The 25,936-nt window shown below is 40.1% G+C and overlaps 1 protein-coding gene across 3 annotated transcripts in view; it reads right to left on the reverse strand.

The window, feature by feature from the left end:
- Window positions 1-253: 253 nt before the first annotated feature.
- Window positions 254-25,936, reverse strand: part of ZNF652 (zinc finger protein 652) — a 34,395-nt gene continuing 8,712 nt past the window's right edge. For all 3 annotated transcript variants that reach the window (XM_037411176.1, XM_037411177.1, XM_037411178.1), the window contains 5 exons: window positions 17,445-18,592; window positions 13,941-14,088; window positions 13,526-13,641; window positions 12,101-12,245; window positions 254-11,733 (listed from right to left, as the gene is read on the reverse strand). In XM_037411176.1, coding sequence (XP_037267073.1) covers window positions 11,219-11,733; window positions 12,101-12,245; window positions 13,526-13,641; window positions 13,941-14,088; window positions 17,445-18,353 — 1,833 coding nt within the window. In that variant the 5' untranslated portion in view covers window positions 18,354-18,592 and the 3' untranslated portion in view covers window positions 254-11,218. The remainder of the gene's footprint in view (window positions 11,734-12,100; window positions 12,246-13,525; window positions 13,642-13,940; window positions 14,089-17,444; window positions 18,593-25,936) is intronic.

Raw genomic sequence — 25,936 nt, forward strand, 5'->3', positions numbered from 1 at the left:
CCTGTATCGTTAAAGGAAAGACTCAGAGTGGGTTTTGTTTCTCTTAAGTACAAAGTGCCCCATCTAAAGTGATTACAAAGTCTGAAATGATTGTTAAAAAGCAGACTTGTGCTGTTTGCAAACCATCTGTTGCACTGCTCAAAGACAAAAGACGCTCACCCGAGAAAGTTTTTGGAAACAAATGTCAAATAGACATGGGGAGAGAGCTGGAGAGGTTTATGTATTGTCTATCGAATTATGTTCTCTTTCATGCCCTTACATTTTACAGTAAAAAGTTTCATTGCCTCTTTTATCGTTAAAGACAATGTTGCTAGTGTTTTTATAAGGAAAAAAAAGTGTCTGCCTACTCTCTCGAGTGATTTTTTTTAATTTTTTTTCTTTTTATCTAGACTAGTTGAATTGAATACGTTCGCTCTAAGAACTTCATCCACCGAGATGTGAAGCCAGGCAACTTCCTAACGGGCCTTGGGAAGAGTTCCCTTATTGATTCCATTCCTGTAATCAACTGTGCAGTCTGGTAGATAGATTGGCTGCAGTACCCTTTTTTTTTTTCCCCGCAAGGCGGCAGCAGCGCTCCATCCAAAGTAAGGGCAGCGCATGCGCAGAATCGGCTTGACGCCTAGGGGCGGGGTGTGTGGCTACGTATGCGTGTTACGAAATACGGCCGCATTTGTCCCGGGACTGCAGCGATGCTGTAATTCCGTACTCCTATGCCCAGTGCGCACTGGCAACGTCCTGGAGGGATGGCAGCGGCACCTCTTACCAGGAGGCAGCAGAGGGCACCACAACACCACACCGCAGACAGCGCGGGATCGCGTTGCCGTTATATACGGCAAGCAACGCCGAGGGGGGGGCGCCACCGCCCATGCGCGGCGCCAAGGCTGCAGTACCGTGTTTTGGCCGCCAGGTGACAGCAGCAGCACGCTACCAACCGGACGGCTGCAGTACCCAATCTTTTTCGCTAGGCGGCAGCAGCGTTCCACCCAAACTACGGGCAGCACATGCGCAGGTTCCACCTGATGCCTAGGGGCGGGGTTTGTGGCTACGTATGCGTATTATGACATCCTCCACAAACTCTTCCTCCTGCAGGTCTGTCTGGAGATGTCTCCAATACAGCAGCCCCCAGGGGAAGGATTTCTCTGTGGGACGGGAAAGCCAAGAGCTATGACAGTAACATAACACTTCACAAGTTAAATTAGCTTAAATTAATTTAAACCACTGAATTTCTTTTGTGACAATCTCTCATTTCTGTATTTTTTTAAACAGTAGGCAGACAGATTACTTGAATGAATGAAAATACATGCCTAAACAAGTAGATTAAAATCCACGAGACATCGTATAATAAAATCCAGTTTTTTTCTGGTAGTAACAAAAAGCTTAAATTTTCACAGAACATGAGACATCATTTCAGGTCAAGTAGGAATTTTCCTATGAATTAACAATTCTACAGAATATATGATTTCTAAAAGAAAGGGGCACAGACTCCAGGTAGTGTATTCTGACACACTCCCCAGTCTCCTTGGTGATGGCAGATGAACCATTTTCCATCACAAACCTGCAACTAGAATGAACAGTTAGATAACATGCTTCTTAAGATGCTATCATTTCTCAGTGCTCTAGTTCTCCTTCTGGGCCCTGGGAGCCAGGTCATCATGCAGCTAATACCAAATTCAACCTCTGTTGACGCACAATGCATTTTCTTTTAGCACCCTTCAGAAACTGTTCTGTGAAAGGGAGGTGCAGGATATCTTAACCTGCTGGAATCACAGGTTACGTAAGAATCAGAGCATAGTTACCAAACCAGAGTTTGAGTAAGATACAGGCTTTAATTTAGTGTTGTAAGTGCTTTGGACTATTAACGATAGCTATCTCAGGCTTAACAGAAGGCTGATGCCTTCATGCTTGGGCTGCCTTAGAAGGAATCATTCTTCAGTCTGAACTACTTTTATGTATCATGATTCTGAGACAACTCCAGTTGAAACACTGTCTACGTTCTGTTCTCTGCTTAGCTGAAGTGATGAGAAGCACATTGTGAGATGAGCAAGATTTCCCAATTGCTATTTTTTGCATTCATAGCTTTTTGTCTGTACATAGTAGCTTCAATAAACCCACAATGAGGTAACTGATTCTTATCTCCTTTATTATAATATATAGATCTACTGTCTGCAAGACCTTGGAGGAAACTATGTAGAAGATCTAAAAAGAACTGAAAAGGGAAATGGTGATCCTGTAGTTAGGGCAGTAGCCTGGATCAGAAGTAACAGAGCGCTCTGACCTCAGCTGCCACTCTGTTACATCATGCCAGGTAGGTCCCTCAGCTCCACGTCTGCACAACAGGGATATTTACTCATCTGACAGCGAGACACTAAATTTAATCACAGGGTCTGCTCAAGTAGACCCACAAGTAACCACCACTGGCAACAGTAAGTTCTCCTTTAGAAAAGAATTGTTCTAATAAACTTCCTAGGCTCATGGATACTTATTGAGAAAGCCATTTCCTGGTAAAGGTATTAAGTAATTCTCACAGGGTGCAGGAGGAAGGCTGAGAGTTTTAAGCACAGTGATGAAAGCATACCAGTATTTTACAGGGAAAGTATGCAAACAACACTTTGATTCATTGCCCTGCATCAGGTCACTCAGGGAAGGAGTAGGGCTGAATTCCTGTTTGAAAAGCAAAACTGAAAACTATTTTGTAATATGCTGTCTCAGTCTTATTTAGCAAGCTCTCTGATGTGCCAATGCACGGTTGCAGAATTATTCTGCAGCTCACAATTCATGGACAAGAACCCGGTTTTGTTTTAACTCACACATCCCCCTCGAATGTGCAGCACAAGTGAATGACTGAGAAGGCCGAAGTTACATTCCACTATCAATTGCCTCTTGATCATTATTCTCAGACTACAGGCAAAACAGAATTGAGGCAATCTGAAGATTAAGTTGCAAAATTAAGACTGCAAACAGAAACAGCACTTAGCCATAACACTTTTTTTCAGGTCAAATAAGGAAGAAGTCTTATACAAGCAACAATTACAGATCCTTGCTGGTTTTTTTCACATCAATGTTACTTGTGGCAGGGGGGCTGTCAGCACTTTGGCTACTTGAAGTCAATGCTGCAGGTCTCTCCTGACTTCACTTTGTTAATTCCTTTCACTACTTGCTAGTATCAGCTGCCATTAGAAATCTAAATGCATTAATTCCAATGGGGGTTCAAGAGAAAGCAGAAAGTTGGAAAATTTCAGCTCCCTACACGCCCATCCTTCCCCCTTCTTTTAGTACGTTTCACATAGGGAAAAATCATTACTATGCATAAGCATGCTACATTACAACTTTTGAATGGAGCAACAACTCACTTTCTTAACCTTCCCATACTACTCAAGAAATTTTGCTAACTAGTTATTGCTGTATTTAAAACAAAACAAAAAAAGCCCAAACCACTCCCTAAACCACCCACAACAAACAAATCTATAAAGTTTTTTCCACAACTGACCTTGGAATTACAGGCTGAAGCATAAAAGGTGCAACATCACAAAATCCCTCTCGGCATGAGGGCTGTAACCCTCAATGTTAGCAGCAAGTCAGCCAGAGTGAAAACAGCACTTCTTAGAACTCTTATTTTAACAAATTAAGTTTAGGTTTCAAATTCCAGTTGTATTAGGGGAAAAAAAAAAAAAAAAAAGACAGCCTGCATGTGTCTGGAAACACCAAGTGGCTTTCTGGATACACTCTGCTAGCCTTTTTTTCCAGCTGGATCATCATACACAGCAAGGAGAAACAAAATCTCTGTTCTTACAATGGTTTCATTCCTATACCTTCCACTGTAAACCGGTAAGAAAATGTAATTCTCTTGCAGCTCCCTTGAAGAACCTCCTGCTTTTCTACAGCCAAGAATTCCCACCAAATCTTGTATATTTCTTCTGGTTTTAAGTGATATGCAAACAAAAACATGCCTCCAAAGCAGTAGCCTTCTGTATTACTCAGTGCCCTACCACCATTTATTCCTGTACTTCAACAAACTTGGTATACCCGTCCAACAGGATCGATATCTGGCTTCTCTTCAGGGGTAATAATTTTTACAGCATTACCTCTGAACAGACTATGTGTGTGCGTATCTTTAAACTCAGCGCATCATCTTATCCTAGAAAAGCACCTTAGTTCTGCAGTGTATCAGAAAAATCAGTCAATCCTACTGTCCCTGAAAGGGTAGGGGTATTTCTCCACTAACCTTTAAACCAAGACACCATAGCTGGTCACTTCAGCTTAAAAGGCTTCAATACCCTTCGGGAAACCAGACACCCAGTTCAGGAAAAGATACCTAGTTTCTTGGAAAGACATCCTCAACTGATCCATGTCAGTGTTACTACAAATTTCTCCTTTGTGCAGAAACAAGATTAAAAATATCTAAAGGAACTATGCTACTGCTGTAGAGGTCAACTAAAATAAAACAGTAATTACCCTGTTCAGAGTTCTCCAACTAAAAGATAATAATAGATCACTTCAACAGGGAACTTTTAGTCTGCTTCCGCACTCTCAGGAAAGGGAGTTATAACAAAAGCTGTGTCACTGTTTTGGTGGAAAATTTTATGTAATTTCTCACTTTCAAATGTGTGTCAACTGTGCATTATAAGGCTCTTATGCTGCAGTACACAGTGAAGAGCCTTAGACCATGGAAAACAACATAAGAAGTATAAATGTAAGCACATACCACACATACCCATTTTCATGCTAATTAGAGGGATCAGTAAGACATGGGTGAAAAAAATACTTAGCAATACGATGAAATAAAAGGACAGAGTGCAAACATCTAGACCAGCTGCTGTTCTCAGGGAGCCTCCTTTGACTACAGTGCTTGTGTACTTAAGTTCTCAGTACACAGAGATGGCCTGCATTGCAAAATACATCCACTATATATGTAGGGCATGACTCAGCAGAAAGGCAGCTATTCCCAATATTCAAAGACGTTTCATCAGAAGGTTATTTGCCAATTCCAATCTGTAAAAGCAGCAACAGCTCAAGAAGAGGCTTTATTTAAAAAAAAAATACAGGGACAGGCCAGTTTTTAAAAATTGAGGAAAGAAAAAACAACCCCAAAACCCAAACCACTGAATCCCTCTCAAACCTTTACCCCATTTAAAAAGGCACAGCTAAGGAGACAGAAGAATGCGGCATTGTCCAAAAAAAGCCCTGATTATTTCTGAGATCAGTGAGTGCCCCTTGTGAGCCACAATAAACTTTTGAGGCAATAGAATAAATTTGTACGTCAACTGCCAACTCAGGCAGAAAGTATCTTGGTGGATTGGAAAGCAGCAATTTATGTACTTAATTTATGAAATTAATGTAATTCTCATTTCTTATTCAGAATTATATTAGAAGCTTAAAACCTGCAAAACTATCTTGTCACTGCCAGGACAAAAATCTTTATTAAGGACATCTGTGAACACTAAGGCAGACCTTTTCTGTAGCGTCCACGAGAAATGCAAATGCTTGCCATTCTGTTGAACTTCTCTCTCTTTAAGGGTGGATTTTAACTATTTGGCCACATCTCCAATATATGTACCATACAGCATGCAATTTATTTGTAGCACAACCAGTATGCTAAAATAGAAATATAAAAGTTAATTTATACCTTTTAAAGCCATCAAGTCAACACCACTTACTAGTGGTGGATTACTTAAACTGACTTCTGTCTGCTAAAACAGTGAAAGTTACTAATTTGAATTTAGTTCCATATTTTAACACCCTTAAATATCAAAAGAAAAATTACCAAGTTTCATTCACACACACATAAGCTCCTGGGCTAGTGAGTGCTCCCTTCTTCCTCACCGCACCCTTTGAAGAGAACACTCCTTGTGAAGTGATAGGAAAGAGCATTCTACAAAGAGAACAAATGGTAAAATAGTACAAAAATAATTTTCAACATACAAGTAAAATAACTATTGTGGTACAAGGCAAAGTCAGCTTCCATCAAATGGCAAGTGATGCGCTACGAAAGACTTTAAATTTTAATGCCCATGTCAAAACACGCACAGTGACATTTCTGTTTTCAAATTTAAACTGTAGAAGAGTGAATCCATCTCATAGTCATTAATTTTCAATGTACCTTTCTGCTACTTTTGAAACACTTGAATATTTACTATATAGTCTAGAGAGGTATCCATTCCAAACTGATGAGGTTGTAGCCAACAACGTTCACTTCTGAAAGGTCAAATGGCAATTCCAACTTGTTATAGTGGTGCACGATAAGGTTATCTATAATTACTCATAGACTATGTACTGCCAGTCTCACTGTTTTTAACATAAAAATACCATCCTTCAAAGACATGTGGCTATTGGTTCTAACAAGTACACGTAACTCTATTCTGTTCTTTTCTAACCAGGATGCCGAAGATCACATCCAAGCTCAAACACTACACAAGTCTTCTGCTCAGCAGTACATGCTGTGCCAACTAAAGAAACTACACAAAAAAATTGTACCAGTTAAAAAAATAATATGATCAGACTGTAAAGACAAAGATCTGAAGAAATTTTATGGTCACTCCTGCAAAACAGTACAGCTCAAAGTTCAGAGGCAGATAAGACCTAAGAATGAAGTAATGTTTTCCATTAACAATCACTCGCATTGGACATTAGCAAAAGGTTCTGCACTGAGAAGGTGGCTGGTCACTGGAACAGGCTCCCAGGGAAGCAGTCAGGGCACCAAGCATGTCAGAGTTCAAGGAGCCGCCAGATACGATGCTCTTAGTCACAAGGTTTAGTTTTAGGTAGTTGGACTTGATGATCCTTATGGGTCACTTTCAACTTAAGATATTCTATGGTATCTTAATCACAGTGTAGTACATAATAGGCTGGAAAAGCTGCCGGTTCATTATGTCATGAAAATGGGCAAGCATTTATTTAATTCATCTCCATCATCTCTCAGGTAGCCATGTCTCCCAGGTTTAAAGACAAACACTAAAACCAGAAACTTGATCCATCTTCTACTTACAAGCGAGATGTCCCTCACTAATGGGTAAAAACTTGTGGAGCTATACATTATGTTTGGTTTGGTTTTTAAATACTGTTAGTCAGTAGAAGTATGAATCAATAAAATAATGATTTAAACATTTTACAACCCTGAGTTGAAGGCCCAAGAGTGAAAAAAGTTTGACATTATTAATGTTCTTGAGTGCCTCACTGCAAGTTGCGTATTGTTTTATCATATTCTCAGAGGCATATTTCCTTACATACTCTGCAAGTAATAATAAAACCCAAAACTGTCAACACAACACTATCTTTGCACAAATAGAAACAGCCCTGCACAATAATGTATCTCTCAAAATTATTTTTTTAAAAAAAAAAGGTACCCAACCCCACTGATGGTCACACCATTGGTTGTTACAATGCAAAGAAATAGGCAAAAAATTAAATATATTTACAAAAAATGCTCTTCCTTTTTTTTTTGTATTTTGTATCTTTTCCGCTTAGAGGTAAACTTGGTCTGTCACTCACTTGGCTAAAACTGACTGAAATTGTCAAAGGGAAGCATTCTCTTTTAAACTGCATGCCCTGAGCCCTACCACTCCTCTCTTCAGTAAATAGAAAATAGCTACTTACATGCTTAAGAGACCAAACAGGGCAAAGCAAAAACATACAGATGGACTGCATTGTTGAGATACAAACTGATTTCCCAGTCTGAATTCCACTTAAAGGACTCTTTCAGAAGTCCATAATTTAAGATTTGGTTGGGAATACAAGGTGGTCAACAGTAAGTTTTGATGTGTGCAGCAATACGAATACGGCCATCTAAGAAGTATCTGAGCTATGTAAATAGGACAGGTAATAATTCAGGCAGGCATGAAAATACAAAACAATAATCACCACACCTTTATCCAGAAAAATAAGTTAGTCTGAGATAATACACTGAACAAATAAACAAGCTCACACAACTAATGCCTTTAGTAAGGGTAAGGTACTGTCCAGTGGACTAGCATTTTAAACTCCTCCAGAAAAACATGCTGTCCTTTCAACTGCTCCTCTTAGAATGCTGACCTCCCAATTGTGTGTTAAATCTGTTGAATCTCCCCGCCCCCGCCCCCCCTCCCCCCCCCCCCCCCCAAAGATGTAATGTTAAAAATTCAGTAGAACTTTGCCTTGGGCTGTAGGATGTTTTAGTCCCACTTTCCAGAAATATTCAAACCAAACCCAAAGTTGGTGTAATTTGTTTTTGCTTTTCTTGAATGAAGCATTTCAGCAACACAAACCAACCCCTTAACTAAATACAGTAAAGCTAATACAAAACATTACACTTAGCTTATCAACATAAGCAGAAAGCAGTAAACACACTTGAATATATTCCTTAGTGTTGCACAAAATGTAGCTGTGCATAGCAATGCAAATTTAAGCAGAAGTGAGAAGCCACAGCAAATCTCAGCCTTGAATTTCCTGCCTTTTGTAAAGCCCGTTTTCCTTCTTTTGCTGAAATACATACTTTATAAGATATCACACTGCAACACTTTTAGACCACCATGTCAGCTTTTGGTATGTTTGTCCCAGATAATAAGGATAATCTGTTGACATCATGTCACATTATGACAGACTGTTAAGCAGGTAAGATAGTTTAATCTTCCACAGAAAGGAAGTTCATAAGTTTTAGAAGGAAAAAATACAAGGTGTATCATTGCTATGAATTAAGTAATAGAAAAAAACTGTCCCAAATTTTAGAATTCTGAATAGCAGCCTAATACTGTAAATTTATTGAGAAGAAAATCATTTTGCAAAACTGGAATACAATTGATTTACCAAGAATTTTTTAGCATTTAAAAATCATTTAATAACAGGCCTGACCATAAAATAGTGGCACAAGAGAAATGTAGGTTGCAAATTTGACGTGGAATGCATAGAACCTTCGGGGCGGACCAGCCACAGTAAATACAACAGTCATAATCATGAGTGTAAATTCACTTTTATAACCGGCTTTTTCTTCTAGAAGGTCAGAGGATGTATATAAATATTATAGAGAAAATTCTTAAAAAACATTGGTTTATTTTTCAGAAATGCTGGAAGAGGTTTCAGCTCAGTCAAAAATGAGTAGGTTTGGTGGGCCAAAATTGCCCTTTCTGGTTCTTAAAAGTTTTCTATGCTTGTTATGAAAAAAAAAAAAAAACCACCCAAAAAACCCCCACCAAAACCAAACAACATTAATGATTAGGTGGTAGAAAATGGTGAAAAACATCAGCTAAGAAGCTAATTCTCAACAGAGGACGTGGTGTTTCAAAACACAGTGCTTAAAAGCATTAATCTTGAGGAAGTTATGCTAGGACGAACTTCCACCATTTTTGCTATCTTGAAAAAAAAAAATTAATCCCGTTAGTCACAAACCCTCAGTTCATTACCAAGCAGTTACCAGCAAGTTTGACATCTGCCTATGAGGATCTATGGATGTATAGTTTGGTGGGATTTAATTTAGAAAGCAGCACACAAGAGGAATTTTAAGGAAAAGAGGACTTACAGTACATTGCCTTGGGCCTCTGTCTTCACTGAAGGTGGGCAACAAGTTCCTAGATTGCATAATGCTGCTATATTTAGTTTTAGTTGAAGAGAAATACAAACCTGAAAAAGCAACAGCTACTCACTGATTAAAACAGATACATTTGGCATTCCAGCCCATTATCCCTGCACTAAACTTGTCACTTCCCCCTCATTGCCTCCCAGGATTATGAAACAGTGACATGCTTACAATTCAAAATTTCCTATCATACAACTGTAAAACTTAGATTTGCCAAAAGTATGACTACAATGCCTAGAAATCATCCCATAATTTTATGCGCATTACATTTATGGGAGAGATTCACATGGTACATACAGTCCTATCAGCATGTTCTTAACAATGCAACTGAAACACCATGTTCTCATTCAAACTTCTCACTCTTACACCAACCAGTCAGAAACACCACATCTATGATTTCACTTAATTCCCCTCTCCTAACAACTCCAGGAATTCTGAAAAGCAATCCAAAGAGCAGCATCTGATATGATCCCCAACTTAAAATCATACCATGAAAAGCCACTAAAATTGGCTCTCCTACCCAAAAAGAAAAGATGCTTGGCTGACTTTAGATACTTGACTTCCTCTCTGCTGCCAGACCTCTCATTCTCTTGTGACTCTCTACTCCCAGACTGGCAGGTCCCTACATGTAAGGGGCTCCCTTTCTAACCCATTTCATACCTCATTCCAACTGAACTAAAGAAAACCTGTGGAGCAGGAATATGGTATCCCAACATCCTTGTCCAAAAAGCTTAAGAGAAACTGTGAAAAGGGAAACGCAAGATTTTAAAAAAGGAAAGGAAAAATAAAACCAAAACCAAAAAAACCACCCCAAAACCCAACTAAAATAAATTACATAAAGTTCTGAAATCAACATCACTTTTGAGGCAACCTTTCCAAAGACCTCTTGAGTTCCTTTCTTCTCTGAAGCACCTTTTAAGTTGTATGGTTGTAAGAATAACTTTAACTATAGAAGTATATGCATCTTTTAAGAATCACATTTTGATGATTATAAAAATTTATCTATTGTACAACATAGGTCCAGCTACACTGAAAAAATTACACCGCTTATTGAAATACATTTCATTTTAGAAACAGACTACTAAATAGGTCTATACAAAAAACTCTAAAATAATTTCTGTAGTAAAATAAAGAGTGTGTTAGGAGAGCTACACAAACAAGAAATTTTTTTGTCTTCCTTTATAATGCTCAAATATACTGTGATATGTGGCTGGCTCACTCCACAGCCAGCACCAAAAGCTGAAAAGAATCCATTACCATACACAGTGATACAATTAATGCTCTGTATTATTAATCTCACAGCCTTTCCGATTAGTACAAAGGAAACCAGGCCTATCTCCTCTTTGAGGAGAAGTCCAGGATATAAAAGCAAGCATACCTCATCAGCTGATATGAAATTATAAAATTCCACAAGTCTCAGTATCTGAAATTTATAAAAGCCACCAGTAAAATGCAAGCAAATTGGGTTTAAGTCCTGCTGGTTCCCAGGTTCAAATGAGCACTGCTGATCCAAAACAGAATTTCCTTGTTTGTTAACTGATTCAAGGGAAAAATTAGGACCATCTGCTGGGGCTAAGAGAAAGACAAAAGATCCTCACCAACTAACCCTCTGTACTTCCATGAGGGCATGTTTCCATGTGCATAAAATGGGAAAATAGCTGGCAGGAAGCAAAGATGTTAGTGGTGCTGTGCTGAACTGTTTTTTTCTGCCAGGTGTCGCAGAAAGTTGTCCTCACCCTGGCCTCTGTGATTTAAAGGCTCACTCTTAAAAAGAGCTGGAGGAGGGGGTAAATGAGGAACCGGTGGGACCGGGAGATGATGTGCATGGTGAGGATGAGGATGTAGGTGAAGGTGTGAATATGGGTGGGGAATGGGCCGTGGAGGAAGTGTGCTCACTGGATTCAGGTTGATAGGTGGAGCTGGGGTGGTGGGTGTGTTCACTACAGCAGGGACTGTGGTGGCAGGAGAAGTCGTGGACAGTGGGATCTGGACAGCAGTTGACACATTGACAGGGCTGGTAACACGGAAGCACTTCTCCTTGTGTGCCTTGAGCATGTTGGAGAAGCGAAATCGCTGGCCACACACATCACATGGGTAGGGCTTCTCGCCTGTGTGAGTTCTGCGATGTCTTTTCATGTTTGGGCGGCTGGTGAAGCTCTTCCCACAGATTTCACAGATGAAGGGCTTCTCTCCTGCCAAACACAGATACGTCAATCAGTTTGGCACAGAACAACTGCTAATACTTACTTTGGCATACTTATGCAAACAAACAGCATCCTACAAAAGCTACTGTGACTGCTACCTTCAGCAAATAAAATACAGCTGTTCCACAGAAGTCCTCAGTCTTTACAAAATGCTTTCTCGCCTTTGGATTTTGATGCACAAGACAATCTTTTGTAAGGCTTTGGCAAGGAGTAAGTAATGTAATAACCTTTCCTGTTGGATTTTCTAGGTAGGATCACAGTTTTGATCCCAAATTCGAAGGAAGGGAACAAAGCTGGAAGTACAGGAAAGTTTTTGTCCTGGAGGTATTTGTTCGTTTCTTTGGTAAGTTCTTACCAGTGTGTGTTTTCATGTGCTCATCAAAGTACTGTTTCATGTTGAAGTCTTTGCCACACCACTGGCACATGAACTGTTTGTGCCCAATGTGGATGCTCATGTGGGAACGCAGCTGGTACTTGTACTGAAACCTCTCATCGCAGTTCTGCAACATAAAAACAGCAATCCATGATACTCGGGCATCACACATCTGGAATCAAGGCAGTCATGAGACAGCACTCCGATGTACTATGTGAAGGAGGGGTAAAGAATACCTGAATTAGAACACACAGAGACCCTCACACAAATGCAGAATTTGAATTATTTGGTGAGAGCTGAATTTGGCCTGTACTAAAAGGTCTGCTGGCACAGAAGCCTCGGCAAGGAGCATGGAACAGCCACAGCCTTCAGTTGACACATCTGTTGGCAAAAGCCCGGCAGAGACACAGTTATGCCAACACAAAAGTTCTGTTGGCTTAAGTTATCATTTGGAGGTTTTGCAGCTTTGCCAGCGATCTCTCCTGGACCACGGCATGCCTCCACCACTAGAGGACTCCACTCACACAGCAAAACCAACCACAGCTCTACGGCAGGCTTGTTTTTAAGCAAGCCAGTCTGCTTTCCAGCTATGATTTATTAGTATGAGGTAATTTCTTTCTCTACAAGTCTTATCCCCAACACTACTCTGGCTGCACTACTGCCATTACTACTATGTGTCTGGCCAGAGCTGTGCCCCACTTCATGGACAGGCTGAGCCACAGACCTGCCCTGGAAACAGGAAGGCTCTGCACCCCCTCTGCCTCCATCATGTGATACCCACAAGCATCCCTATCAGATGACTGAGACATCATCTGCCCCAGATGTATGACCGGGTAAGTCTGTCCCGTACAGTCTCCTTCCTGAGGGCAGATGTAAAATTACAATCACAATCACACCAGAGTGATACTCTCCTCCATTCCCACACACAGATGGTTTAAAAAAAATGCAAATTCAGAGCACTTTTAGATCTCAAGGCGATAATAGTTTGCAGCAAGGACAACAGTTTTTCCCACAAGTGAAAATCAAGCAGTAATTTGTTTATTTTCACTGTCACCACTTTATCTGTTTCAAGTTACTGAGCAGGACAGGAAGGATTAACATAATTTGCATTAGGCTTTGCTATGAGCACTGACTGAAAACTAGATTCAAATCCTGCTGTAGTGTGTACTCATTGAGAAAAATACGACAGCCAGCAGTAAAAGCAACCAAATACATTTCTATCTGAACTGCTGCTAGCTGCACTCCTGCTGTGCTCTCCACACAAAGAATTTTCCCCAAATGTTTCTGAAACTGCACCTCATTTACGAGTCAGTCAATTCAGTTTCCACCTACATTCCCTGCTGACAGTGTTACTAATTTTGTATCTTGTGCTACCATATCTAAACATATTAACAGTTGCCACCTCACCTCACATCTGAAAGGTTTCTCTCCAGAATGCTGTAGGGAATGTACTTTGAGAGACATACTGCGTTTGAATGATTTTCCACAGGTTTCACATGTAAATGGCATGTCCTTTGTGTGTGCTGCAACACAACAGTACATTAGAGAAGGTCATTCAAATGCAAACAGTTCAACCAATTTTCCCCTGCAACTCTGAGCAGGAAAATGATTACTACTGAACAGCTTATAAGTATATACATATATGTACACATACGCATATTTTGCTTACTGCCCAGCACTACAGACAAAGTTTTTGCTAAGGATAAAGCTCAGACAACTGAATTTGCCTATCATTTTCCTGCTCAAAATACCAATTATGAGTCAAGAACCACAAAGGCACATTATGAAGCAGAGCCAACAGAAGCACCGATCACTAACTCACCAACCATATGTTTCCGCACGTGGGCCATGGTGTAGAACTTTTTTTCACAAATCTCACAAGAGAATTTCTTTTCTGCGTATCCGTGGACAATCTTGATATGTTCATGGAGGGACCAGAGTTTCTTGAATGATTTATTACAGGAAACACACTGAATGAATGGGATAAATAGAAAGAAGTTTAAATTAGAAAGATTCAGTGATTCAAGTTAGTGGAGTTAAGCCAGGTATCTTCCTCTTGCATGACAAAAAAGAAGCCCAAAACAAGTCAAAACGCTGTATACTGTACTTCAGCTTACATTCACTCTTTCACAAGTGAAACAATTACACTAAGAAAACCCAGATCAAGCAAGATTAGAGAGGATGTTAATACACTGTATTTTGGTGCCACCTGAAGAGCACCACAGCCACTGAACTAACTTATTTCCAAAACACAGCAGCATACATACATAGCTGGACGCAGCCCTCAAGGAGCTAACACAAAGAAGACAGGTTCACAGGCACTGATGCTGCTGGTGTGGGAAGAAGTCAACAGAGGTGGTGGAGGCCAACACCACCAAGTTGCCCTAAACCCATCTGCACATCCAGCCCTGTCTTTCACAGGAGCACTGTGACTACTCAAACTCCAGGTCTAACAGCCCATGAGCTATTCGAAGCTCTCTCATCCTTTTAGCTCTACACAGAAGACAGCTTCCGTCTTGCAGCTCTTGATCATGCGGAGAGTCTGGTACCCAGCTCATACAGCAAAGCAAGTTGTCACCTCCGTCTTTTGTGTTCTGACTCTTCAATTATACGTATCAGTAGCACTGTAGGTCTAAAATGACAACATGCAAACAATGTTTTAAACTCTCCCAACTACAGTGAGATGTCCAGAAGTCAGCGATGAGCAGAATCCACAGCCCTTCACACATGTCTTTCTTCCCCCAGTAGTTAGGTCTTGCTACAGACTTGATTAAAAAAATCCTTGTGAAACTTTGAAAATTCCAGAACCTTAGTTGTAAAACCTGACAACAGACACATATGTGAGGATACCAAGTCATTTTCATCTTTGCAGTGAAGAGGAAGGAATTGTGGCTTGTGAATTTTGTTAGCTGTTGGGGTTTCTGGTACATCTCCATTTTTCTGCCTATCAATTACCCTCCTTCGCTCAAAGGACTGTAAGCTGTTCACTGCAGAACTAGCAAATACTTCTGCCAAGATGGAGTTGTTCTCTGCACAGACAAATTACGCTGCTTCCACAGTGCTTGAATCTCTGCAGGCTTGGAAACTGGTACACTGCCCACCATGCTGACTCCAAGGAGAGCCCCTGCCTCCAGAAGTACCTACTTGAAGGCATGTGAGGAACAAACTATAGCCCTTGGGGGGCAGGGGGGGAACCCTAGAGAGTAAAGCAATGCTATGAAATTATCAAAAATCCTTTGATTTAAGGTTAAGCAAGTCCTTTAAGTGGTCAGCCTACAATTTAACTGACAATCAGCAGCAAGTAATTTAGAAAACTACTACTGAGAGCTACTAAAGAGAGAATCTACGGTGACAGAAATTCTGTGAAGGTGCTAACTTTGAAAGTATGAAAAAGAGAAAATTACCTGGAAAACCAGATATATTCCATCACTTAGATGAAAAATATAGAGAAGCCAGCCATGTTCAAGTACCACTTGCATAATGAAACCATTTTTTTCCCTAGACAAAGCTCCTTATCCCCCTTGATATATTCAACCCTACATTAATGTAAAACTTTCATATCCCCTTACTCCTTTTGCCAAGTGTAATAATTAAAAAAAAAAAAATTAGCAGGCTGTGGTGAAACATTCCAAACGTCAGGACAGACGAAAATAATTGTTGAATAGATGCTTATACAGAGAACTTGAAGATGACTAGCAGTGCTTCTGGCACTAGAAATATTTGAGCAAGTTTCTGGACCCAATTCTTCTCATACTGGATATAAAAAACCACAATTTCTACAAGCTCTTTTTCTATCACTTTTGGACAGAGGAATGTAACCCCTTAGAAGCAGGTGTGTGCATGGATTACAGTATACTTTTCCATTCCATACCACACATTCAAACTGTTCATGAATTCATGTTTAAAGTCGCAAGGGTTTATGCTGTGAATGAGCCACCTGGATGACAGGACGTTCCTTAGATTTACATTTAAATGTTCTCTCCTACACTAAACTTTTGAAGCTTTTATTTCAAAAACTGCCATGTTTATGTATTTTAATAACTATGCTCAAGACTCATTATCTTATATTATACTCCTTCCTTCAGTCTTCCTCCTATGAGCTGAAACATAAGGAAAAATAGCATAGTGTTATACAGAGCTGCATTTGAGTCTTACAGGAAAATGAAATTGCAATAAATATTTCAACTTGTCCCACACACAGTGGGAACTGAATACCAATTCAGTTTAGCATTTAAACAAACAAACAAAAGATCTTAAATCTTTCTGGTAAAACTCACTGGACAGAAAAAAACTTGTGGCCCTACAAACTCTCAACATTTCAGCTGCACAAAAGCTGAACCTAAGCTGCTTCATGCTGGCAGTGGGATTATTTCAGAAGTAGGTGGCAATGCTGTGCCTAGTTTAACAAGGCAAAAAAAAGCACATTCAAATTGTCAGATAAAACAACAGTGCCCCCAGTTACATGAGAACATAGATGCCTACAAGCAAAATACAAACCACAGATGAATCAGAAACTCTGAAAGGCTTTCCACAACTTAAACTTTAAAATGGTTCTATTACAACACAGGCTTCCATTGTTGTATAAAATTAAAAGCTCTAAATCTTCTGGTGAGAAACACCAGAGATCTTTATATTATCAGTGAGATTTACTCAGCTTTAAACAGTGGGAAAAGGGTAGACTCACAAACAGAGTTAGTCTCTGAATTCATATGCTTCCATATGCATACATGAATGCTTACTGAAAATTACCTGTATATAATTACCTCCGTAGGATTTTAAAAACTAACTTCACTTTAAACTTTAACACAACTTCCAAATCTTGACTTCACTAGTTTCTTTCTCACCTGCTTGCCTCTCTGGTATTTTACAAATTTTTGATTCCAATACCAGCAAAGTGCCATAGTTCTGTTCTCCCTGGAAACCTTACCTGGACATGCTCTGTGACTGAGTTTGAACTTTAAAGGTAGCGATAGCTGCAGGTGCTCAGCACCTGAAGAAGGATGGTTTGACCTGTCAAAGTACTTCACTGCAAATGTGCTTGTTTGCAGGCCAGTTACTCTTGAGTCTGACATTTGTTAAAGTAGCTTTGTGTTTTCCCCAACTCATAGTTTAATACTACAGTAACTCTGCTAAAGCATATGTCAGTTGTACACTCTGTTCCCTGCAATTTAATTCTGTTGGAAGACACCAAAGTGTTGATACGTAGAGACAAGGTCTCGGTCAGAACCTGATCTGCATAAAAGATTTCCCCCTCTGAAGTGTCCACTAGTGTATCCAGGGCACGACAGAAGGTATGGAAATCTGGCAAGCAGGTGAGCAAACCTACCTGGATATTTTTTTCACAGTCTGTTTGCTGGTGAAGGGACAGCTCACTTTCTAGAACAAATTTCTTCCCACATTTGTCGCAGATCTGCATGCGCCTGTGAGTGACGTTCATGTGCTTCTCCAGGTACCAGCGTGTGTTAAACACCCTGGGGCACTTCTCACAGGTTAAAGTCTCCTTCTCTTCACACTTTGATTTCTGCACAGGTGCCTTGGGCTCCTTTGCAGTTTTCTTCTTACGCTTGGGGGGCTCCAAACTCTTTCTACGACCCCTTGTAGTTCTGGGTGATGGGGAAGTTGTGGCTGCTGCAGCAGATGCAGCTCTCCTTGTTCTCCTTTGTGCAACACTAACTTTTTCCACACTTTTCTCTTTTTTCTTCTGCCTCTCATTTTCCTCATCATCATTACTGTCTTCAGTGGCCTCTTCCCCACTGTCACCCTCCTCTTCCTCACTGCTGGTCTTAAGAACAGCAGTCTCTTTGGACTGGGAGGGGACACCCTTCTCCCCTTTTGATACATTTAATGTTTGGTTGTTAAGGTTTACCTCTACTATAATCTGCTCCCTTTTGTAAGTCACTTCATCTTCCTCCTCTTCTTCCTCCTCAGAGTCGTCAGAGTTTTCTCTATCTTCCTTCACAGCCCGGACCTCTCCTACCGATCTGTTCTCCCTGAAATACGGCTGCTCCTCTCTTTCATGGAGATGTGGTTTACTCATTTTGCTGTCCACCAACACAGAGTAAGGACTTCCTGACTCTCTCTTGTATACCTTGGTGGACAGATCAAGCTCCTGGCTGGCACCATGATAAAATGTAGGTGGCACTTGACCACGGCGACTGTCCTCTTGCGCCATCCCTGCTACATGTGCAGCACAGTTTTCAACCAACTGTTGGCAAGAATTGGCTGTTTGACTCATTTGGGGGGCCCTGACTCATTGAGCACCTTTAATCCCAGAAAACCAAGTAAGCAGCTTTAAATCAGGATGGACTCTCAAGACTGACGCCTGTGCCATCTACACAGAATGAACAAAGTAAGACTCTCTGCTGGTGTTTAGCACTGATGCGGACGTCACAGAATTCTGGTATTATGGCAAGAGCAGAGCAGTAGTTATTATTCTTCTGGGAAAAGTTGCCAACAAACTGCTGAACATTTTATCTACAAAAGACAACAGAGAAAACAAAAATCAATTAAGAAAATCACTAGAATTGACAACAAATTCTGCATGTGTACAGCTGAGGTAAAGCACAGGGTGCATCACCTATGAGGTATATCTGCTAGGGTGGGACTGTCCTATAGCACTCTCTCAAGCAAAACCAGCAGTTAGGTACAAATACATGTACCTTTTGTAGCGATCAGAACTGGTACTAGACTCCTGAGATATGGAAATCCAGGTAATGAATATCCTCCACCCACCAAAGATCACTGCCACTTGCCTCGGTGCTGGGCCAAGACACTGATCTGTGCTTCTCTTGGACTCTTTGGAGCACCAACAGCCACAAAACTCTGCTCTGCTCCCATAGGCCTCTCCATCAAACAAGGTGCACACCTACACAGAAATAGCTCTTCTCTACCTCCCAAAGGGAGCCCATCCTTACTCAGAAAGGGGACATATACCGAACAACATTCCATTAATGTAGATATGCATGAATAATTTCAATGGAGACATTTTCAACTTGCAGTACTAAATCAGATTAAGAACGCCATGTCCCCTGCCTGTTTCCACCTCAGAGATCCCTCATACAGCCTCTTGGTTTAAGGCACTTATTCTTTTGTCTCATGCTCCCTTCCCCCAGCTACTTATTCCTCAATGCAGTAGCCAAACAATATTACGTTTGCCCATCTAAATTTCATTTGCAGTTATCCAAGTTGGAATTTGACCAGGTCGCTGTTACTTCCTCTTGCAAAAAATGCCACATGATCCCTAATGAATACAAGCAATCAATCTCTCACATCTATTTTTCACCAGGACAATTACCTTTTGGTAGCACAGTATTGCAACATCAAGCCAAGATTTTTGGCTGTGCAGATCAAATCAGTAATACATTGGATCCCGATCAAACAGCATATTCAGAGCTAAACCTGTGACTAGAGGGTGCAGAAAAGAATGAAGGACAGAACCTAAGAGACATCCCATGACTAGAGGACAGAGAAGGGTCCTAACAGAAAATGGATGGATCAAGCAGCTATATACAAAGAAAACTGGATTCCCACTATTGGAATCTGAACAATTCCTTGAGGCTGTAAGCTTGGGCTAAGTCCAGCAGACAGGTATAAAACACTTGGATTTTGCAGAACCTTGTAGCCATTTTTGTTATTCATATTCTTGGAGCAACAATAAAAAAAACACCAACCTAAAGCAGTACTACAGACATGGATTATTATTACAAATTTCCTTCCATATCGTACCGAACTAAAATACTCTCCACACCACAAATGCTGTAACTTCCATCAAAGTGTGTTTTGAAACAATTTAATTGCAATAGTTTCTATTTTACTCTTCCACCAGAAATTTCCCCCTTCAAAGTGAATTTAACTGACCAGAAGATGAACCTACCACTGGTCTCAGAGGCCTGAATAATAAAGATGACTTAACTGTGCCCTACAATCTTTGTGAAGTGACACATTGGGGAAAGCAACAGACCAATAACCAGTCATCTGATTACCAGCTTAAAGTTAATTGAAACAGATTCTTGAACAGGTCTCCAGTTCTTTCCAAATACACTCAAAAAGCGCCCTGAAAGTGCCTGACAGTGTGACCTGCAGACAGACTCACAGCACTGCAACAGCAGGGTCTATTCCCACTGCTGCACACTCACTCCATCCACAGCAGGGTCCCATTTCTCCAGCTCCAGAGGTTAGGCAGGAAGAGCAGTGCCAAGACCCAGCTGGGCTGGGAGATAAGTGGAGACGGGCTGTTAACATTGGCTTGTGATCACAGTAATATTCAGATGGAAAAAAATGTATATTATAAAATAAACTGGTTGTGATTGCAAGCCAAACAACTCGGTACCCAGGAAGGCCCTTAGGAAGCAGCAGGCATGATGAAATCCAGTTTAGCTTTCCTTCAACAAAATTTATTTAAATATTCAGCTCAGAAAAATCACTATGTAGAAAATGATACCCGATTATTTCCTCAGCATATTAAGCATCTCTCACAAGTCACACGAGTAAATCAGGAAGGCTATCAGAATGCTGCGGCTAGATAGCCAGAAAAAGCAAAACTTGTCAGAAAAAGGAGGCTTTACCTCCACCCACCATTTACTGAATTTCAAAATAGTCTCTACATATCCTGTCATCATTTCACCTGTAGTCATTTAAGAAATATTCTGTATAATAAACCACTTTGTATGAACACACTACCACTTCAAATAAAAACAACAAAGGGGCTTATTCTCAGTTATCAAAGCTATTTGGTCTTAAAACCACTTCACTCCGCAGAATCAGTAACCTACTTTCACTTTGAATACACTGCCTGCTACCCTCAAGGGACCGACAACTTTCGAACAACGTTATTTAACAGTCAAACAGCCGGTAAAGCAAAGCCCTCCTTATACATTTAGTACAAACACACTATTAGACTACTAACAGTTCTGAGAGACAGCAGTTTAATGCTGCCCAAAATATTTTAGTGCAAGATTTTTTTTCCTTACATTTCTAAACCCAAATGTAAGAAAGCAGCATATGGATGGTTTTATTTTTGCCACCCCCCACCCCCTATTTTTTTAAAGGTGAATCCACTTTTTTCAAAGTTGCTAAACAGCCTGGGCTCACAGAATTTCAGCCATACTACAAAACTAAGAAATACAGGTTCTGATTAAAATGTAAAAAGGATACACAATTTCAAAGCAATTTTTGAGGACGCTTATCAAGACATAAACCTTAGGAATAACTATTATGAGCACAGAATGAACCTGAGGTACATGCAACACTTAGAAATCAAAGATCATACAAGAAAGGTTTGCAAGCCTACAAATATTGAAGGCTCAAACCCAGAAAAAAGTACAAACTTGCAGACAAATGTGTTGGCAAAGGAAGCATGCGTGTGTGGGAGCAACACTTCATACAATGCTTTTGCTACTTCTGAAGAAAAACCCCATTTCTTCACATTAACTGTACTAAAAATAGAACAACTTAAGAGCAGAGAGTGTTAGCACAATTACCTGCCCCAACTTTGACTCAACAGATGCCTTGAAATCAGCACAGAGCAAGTGCAATATACTCAGAAGTTAACGACTTTAAACGACATGTCCTCAGTTTGCCCTCAGAGACGGACCAGATTGACAGTCTTGCTATCTCCTATTTTTGTGCCAAGGACATACAACTGGACTTCTCGCAAGCATCCACCAGACACCGACACTGATGTAAAGAAAAACACTGCTTCTTCCAGCTTTTGCAGTAAATGAAGTGGTTGCACAGTCATTTCTGCATATCAAGGTTCCCTATGAGCTCCTGACCCCTGCATGGCCTACAGCTGTGTGCCTGCTATCACCGACAGCCTGCCAGCTCCGCAGCTGTGCACTTAACTACTCTTCCTTTACGCCTGGATGTTTCCAGTGGCTCCCATAAAAGCATAGAAGAGGCACTCTGGGGCCCTCCACAACCAGCGATGACCCTGCCACTCCTGGTCAATGTGACAGTGGCCTAATTTTGTTTATTTTTAACCAGTTTAAATGCTGCCCATATAAAAGTTATATTAGCTCTGAAAAATGTCAGACGCTGGTCTAATTCACATCTCACTGTAGGTTGGCAAGTCCAGAAGCACTGCAGGCACAACAGTGATTTGTCTACTGACACAAAGATGGCATTGAATCAATTTTTTACTTCATTACCATCTGGAAGTTCCCCTTACTCTTCCCAGATAGTCGTAAGGACCAGAAAATTCCTTTTAAAAACACACCCATGCTTCAATTCACAAATCAGAGGCATCTGCTTGAGTAAGTTTTACACACACTGTAAAGAAAAAGAGAAGGAAGGCTAAAACCTTGGGGCTTTCCTGCAGCTCACCTACTTCTTACATGAAAAGTTAATATTATGAAAGAAGATATTGCATTGCAATTGCCAATGTCCAACATTAAAAATGTATTAATTTATTAGCCATCCACTATTTTCTTGCTTTCCTATAAGACAGCCTTTCAAGACAGGCACAGAATATAATTTTTCCTAGCCATCTGTACTAGATTTCACTTCCAACTTGGTACAGTAAGAAGTGCTCTCAACATATCTCACAAGACACCAAGACAAAATTATTTCTCCAAAAGTACACAGCACCTAACACACAGGGGAATAATCTAAGCCACAGCTAACTGCAGCACTGAAATACCACACACCTTCTACAAGCATCACAGAATATTTGTACTTCCTTTACAACACAAGACCTCTTAACTTCACAGCAGACAACCCTCAAAACTTCTTCTTCCTCTCTTCAATTTAAGAGCAGACAGATCTCAGTTTAACAGCAGCTCTTAAATGGATACAGTCAAGAGGCACTGCAAGGTATAAACAGGTTTTCCACTCTGCCATGTAGGTGTATCGACCACTATACATAAAATCATATTCCACAACAAAGCTTGAGCATCTTGACATTTGAAATTTTCTTTTCCATAAAACAAGACTTTGGCTCAGACTACAGTTAGAAAAAGTTAACAAAAAAATAACTGTTATAATTAAAGGCAATGTCGGCAATGTCATTTTGCATATGCATGAACAATCTAAAGTTTTTAAGGATTCTGCACACCTTTTGGTTGGAAGCTACAGTCCAACAGCTCCACTAAGTCCTGGGGCAATCAGATCTGCACACAGTTTACAAGTGGTGAAACAATCATGTGCATAAATAATTTACATTATTTAAGATAATGTCCCAATTTCAAATTAGTCAAGTAGCTCTGGAAGAAACTACACTCAGAACAGGAGTAAGGGCAATGGTTGCTGGTTGAGGGGATTAATTAGATACAGTTCCAACATTACACCAAACCTGGGACATGTTAAGAGTCTGGCTACCACCCAAATTTCTAACCAAAACTGGAACACCAGCTTCCCTTCTTCCTCTCTACTCATCAGGTAGAAACTTCTAGTACAGCTAAAACCTACATGAATTCATAGCCCAAGTGTAGCTCTACCTTTTCCAAGGGAGAAGTTATCATTAAGTTAAACACATTTACACCCACTAGTCACATTATTTGGATACATAAGTAGTATTACTACATAAGTAGGACTATGACAAACTCGCATGTGTTTATTTTGAAAGGCTGATAAGACAATGCATCATTCTGGTAAGTAAAAATGCAGAGGTAAGTAAGAGTGTGATTTTTTACTTTGCTTCTGTTTAATATTAATCAGTGTTACCCATCAATGAATTTCAAGTCATCAATTTCATCAGCAAACAGGACAGAAATACAAGAAAATGCATCAGGAAAACATAATTTGCATTGCAGATACAACTTAACTTGAAGTATACTGCCCAACAGACAGTTCTGCTGTATTTTTCGTAAAAATAAGAAAACATTAATGCTTTCTCACTACAACTCTGCTCCATGAAATCCTTACATAAAGTGAATTCTGAAAAGCATATTACCAAAAAATAACCAGAGACTGAAACGTGAAAAAACAGTGTTTAACGAAAACGGTCCAGTCACCTACAGTTCAACACATTAGCAGTATTTCAGAGCACATGAAAAAAAGTTTCAATATACTCGCACAGTCTGAAGAACAGGTGCATGAAACAGAATAGTGCACAGACACAGCAATTCCCAGTTAGTGGGAAAACACATCTGGTACAAGTTACATCATGTAAGCGGATAGTAATCAGGACTATAACACAAGAGGGAATTATTTATATCATCGTACAATCACTCCTTTCTTGTGCATCTCAGCTGCTTTATATGCAAAAAACCTGAAAATATGTTCTTAAGTGGTAGGTTTTATCTCAAGACAGAGCCACAGTCAGCACATCCTCAGTTTTTGCATTTCTATGGGCAAGTACTCAAGCCTGCTTTTGTCCATGTAAATGCAAAATAAAGACTGACTGCTACTAACGATCTATTCTGTCATCTGCTAGACGTCAAGGGACAGCTTGCAACACCCACCTAAGAGATGGTATCTGTAATAGGTTCCCGCTTAGTAGAGCTACAAAGGGAAGGAGGGAAGAGTGATCCTGTCTCCTAGATCAGGAGAATTTTGGCAGCTGACACAGCCTTTGGGAATATGGTATAACAGAGCAAGAGGATGTTTGGAAACTGCATTCACGATTCTGGGACTCTTCTGTAAAAAACAGAAAAATAGTAACTCTTCACTGCAAGTTCAAAATTCACTTGAAACACATCTTCCCATCAACTCATAAAAGATTGATGATTTTCCCATCAACTCATAAGACCTAAAATGGCGTGTGGCACTGTGGGGCTTGGGTTTTGGTGAAATTAAAGCTATGCCATATATTTGGGCATCTCTGTCTCAAATGGATTAGTCTTGGTACAACTAAGCAAACCAACATGCACATCATAAAAAAAATCAGCAACGCTGGCAGTAGCTGGAAGTACCGCAGCGAGTCCTGGCAGGGAAACAAAAGACTGGAGAGCAAATAAATACTGTCTAATTCTTGAAGTAAAGGTCTGGGCAGAAGTACGTTTAATGGGGCGGTATATGAAAGCCTGAAGATGCAATACAGCATCTAGCCTGTCCCATCTTCCAGTTATTAAAGGAATGGTCAAAAAAAATAATCTATCATAGGTATCTTGCTACCTCAGCAGGCAACATATTTTCACTGTATGAAGCTGGCTATTTGCCTGTAAGTATTTAACAGTCTAATGGAAAATGAAGCAGACCATATTTCCAATTCCAGAAAAACGCCTTCTACTAATATCCTGCAGCTAAAACATATAAACTACGATAAAAAAACCTTCAGGCTTTTTCCATTTCTTAAGATTAATTATTTGGCTGTATCTAGAAATCTGGTTTGAAGGACAAAGGCTTTCAAACCAGTGATTTCCAGAACTGTGAATCTGGATTTTTCTCAAGCACTGTCTCCACAGAAGATAGTTTAAGAGGTTGCCATTTCAGAATTCAGCAGCATTATAATCCCTCATCTTTTGCAGTAAACTGAAGGCTTTCTATTGCCTATGAACGAGGTTTAGATATGACAGCCATAAACCTCAACATTTTTCTTTTACAAGGCAACATCTTGAAAAGTTCTAGTACACCATGATATACTCTCGAAAGTCTAAGACCTTACTACTACCTTAAATATATAAAAATTAAACACTTGTGACTGAATCGGCAACTTCCTTGTATTCAAATCTATTGTTGTGTCCCATCTGTGTATTTCAAAGCAAGATGAAAACAAAACTAGGTAGTTACCACTCAACAGATGTACATGCCTTTCACATCTATTACTTTTCTGTAATTGGCTACTTGAAGACACATATACAAAACAAAAAAAGCTTTATATGACCACATTAACACATTATCTGTCCCTTCAAATTCATATACTCATCAAAATATGTGCCA

The sequence above is a fragment of the Falco rusticolus genome, chromosome 18 (assembly GCF_015220075.1).
Source record: "Falco rusticolus isolate bFalRus1 chromosome 18, bFalRus1.pri, whole genome shotgun sequence".
NCBI classification, from domain to species: Eukaryota; Metazoa; Chordata; class Aves; order Falconiformes; family Falconidae; genus Falco; species Falco rusticolus.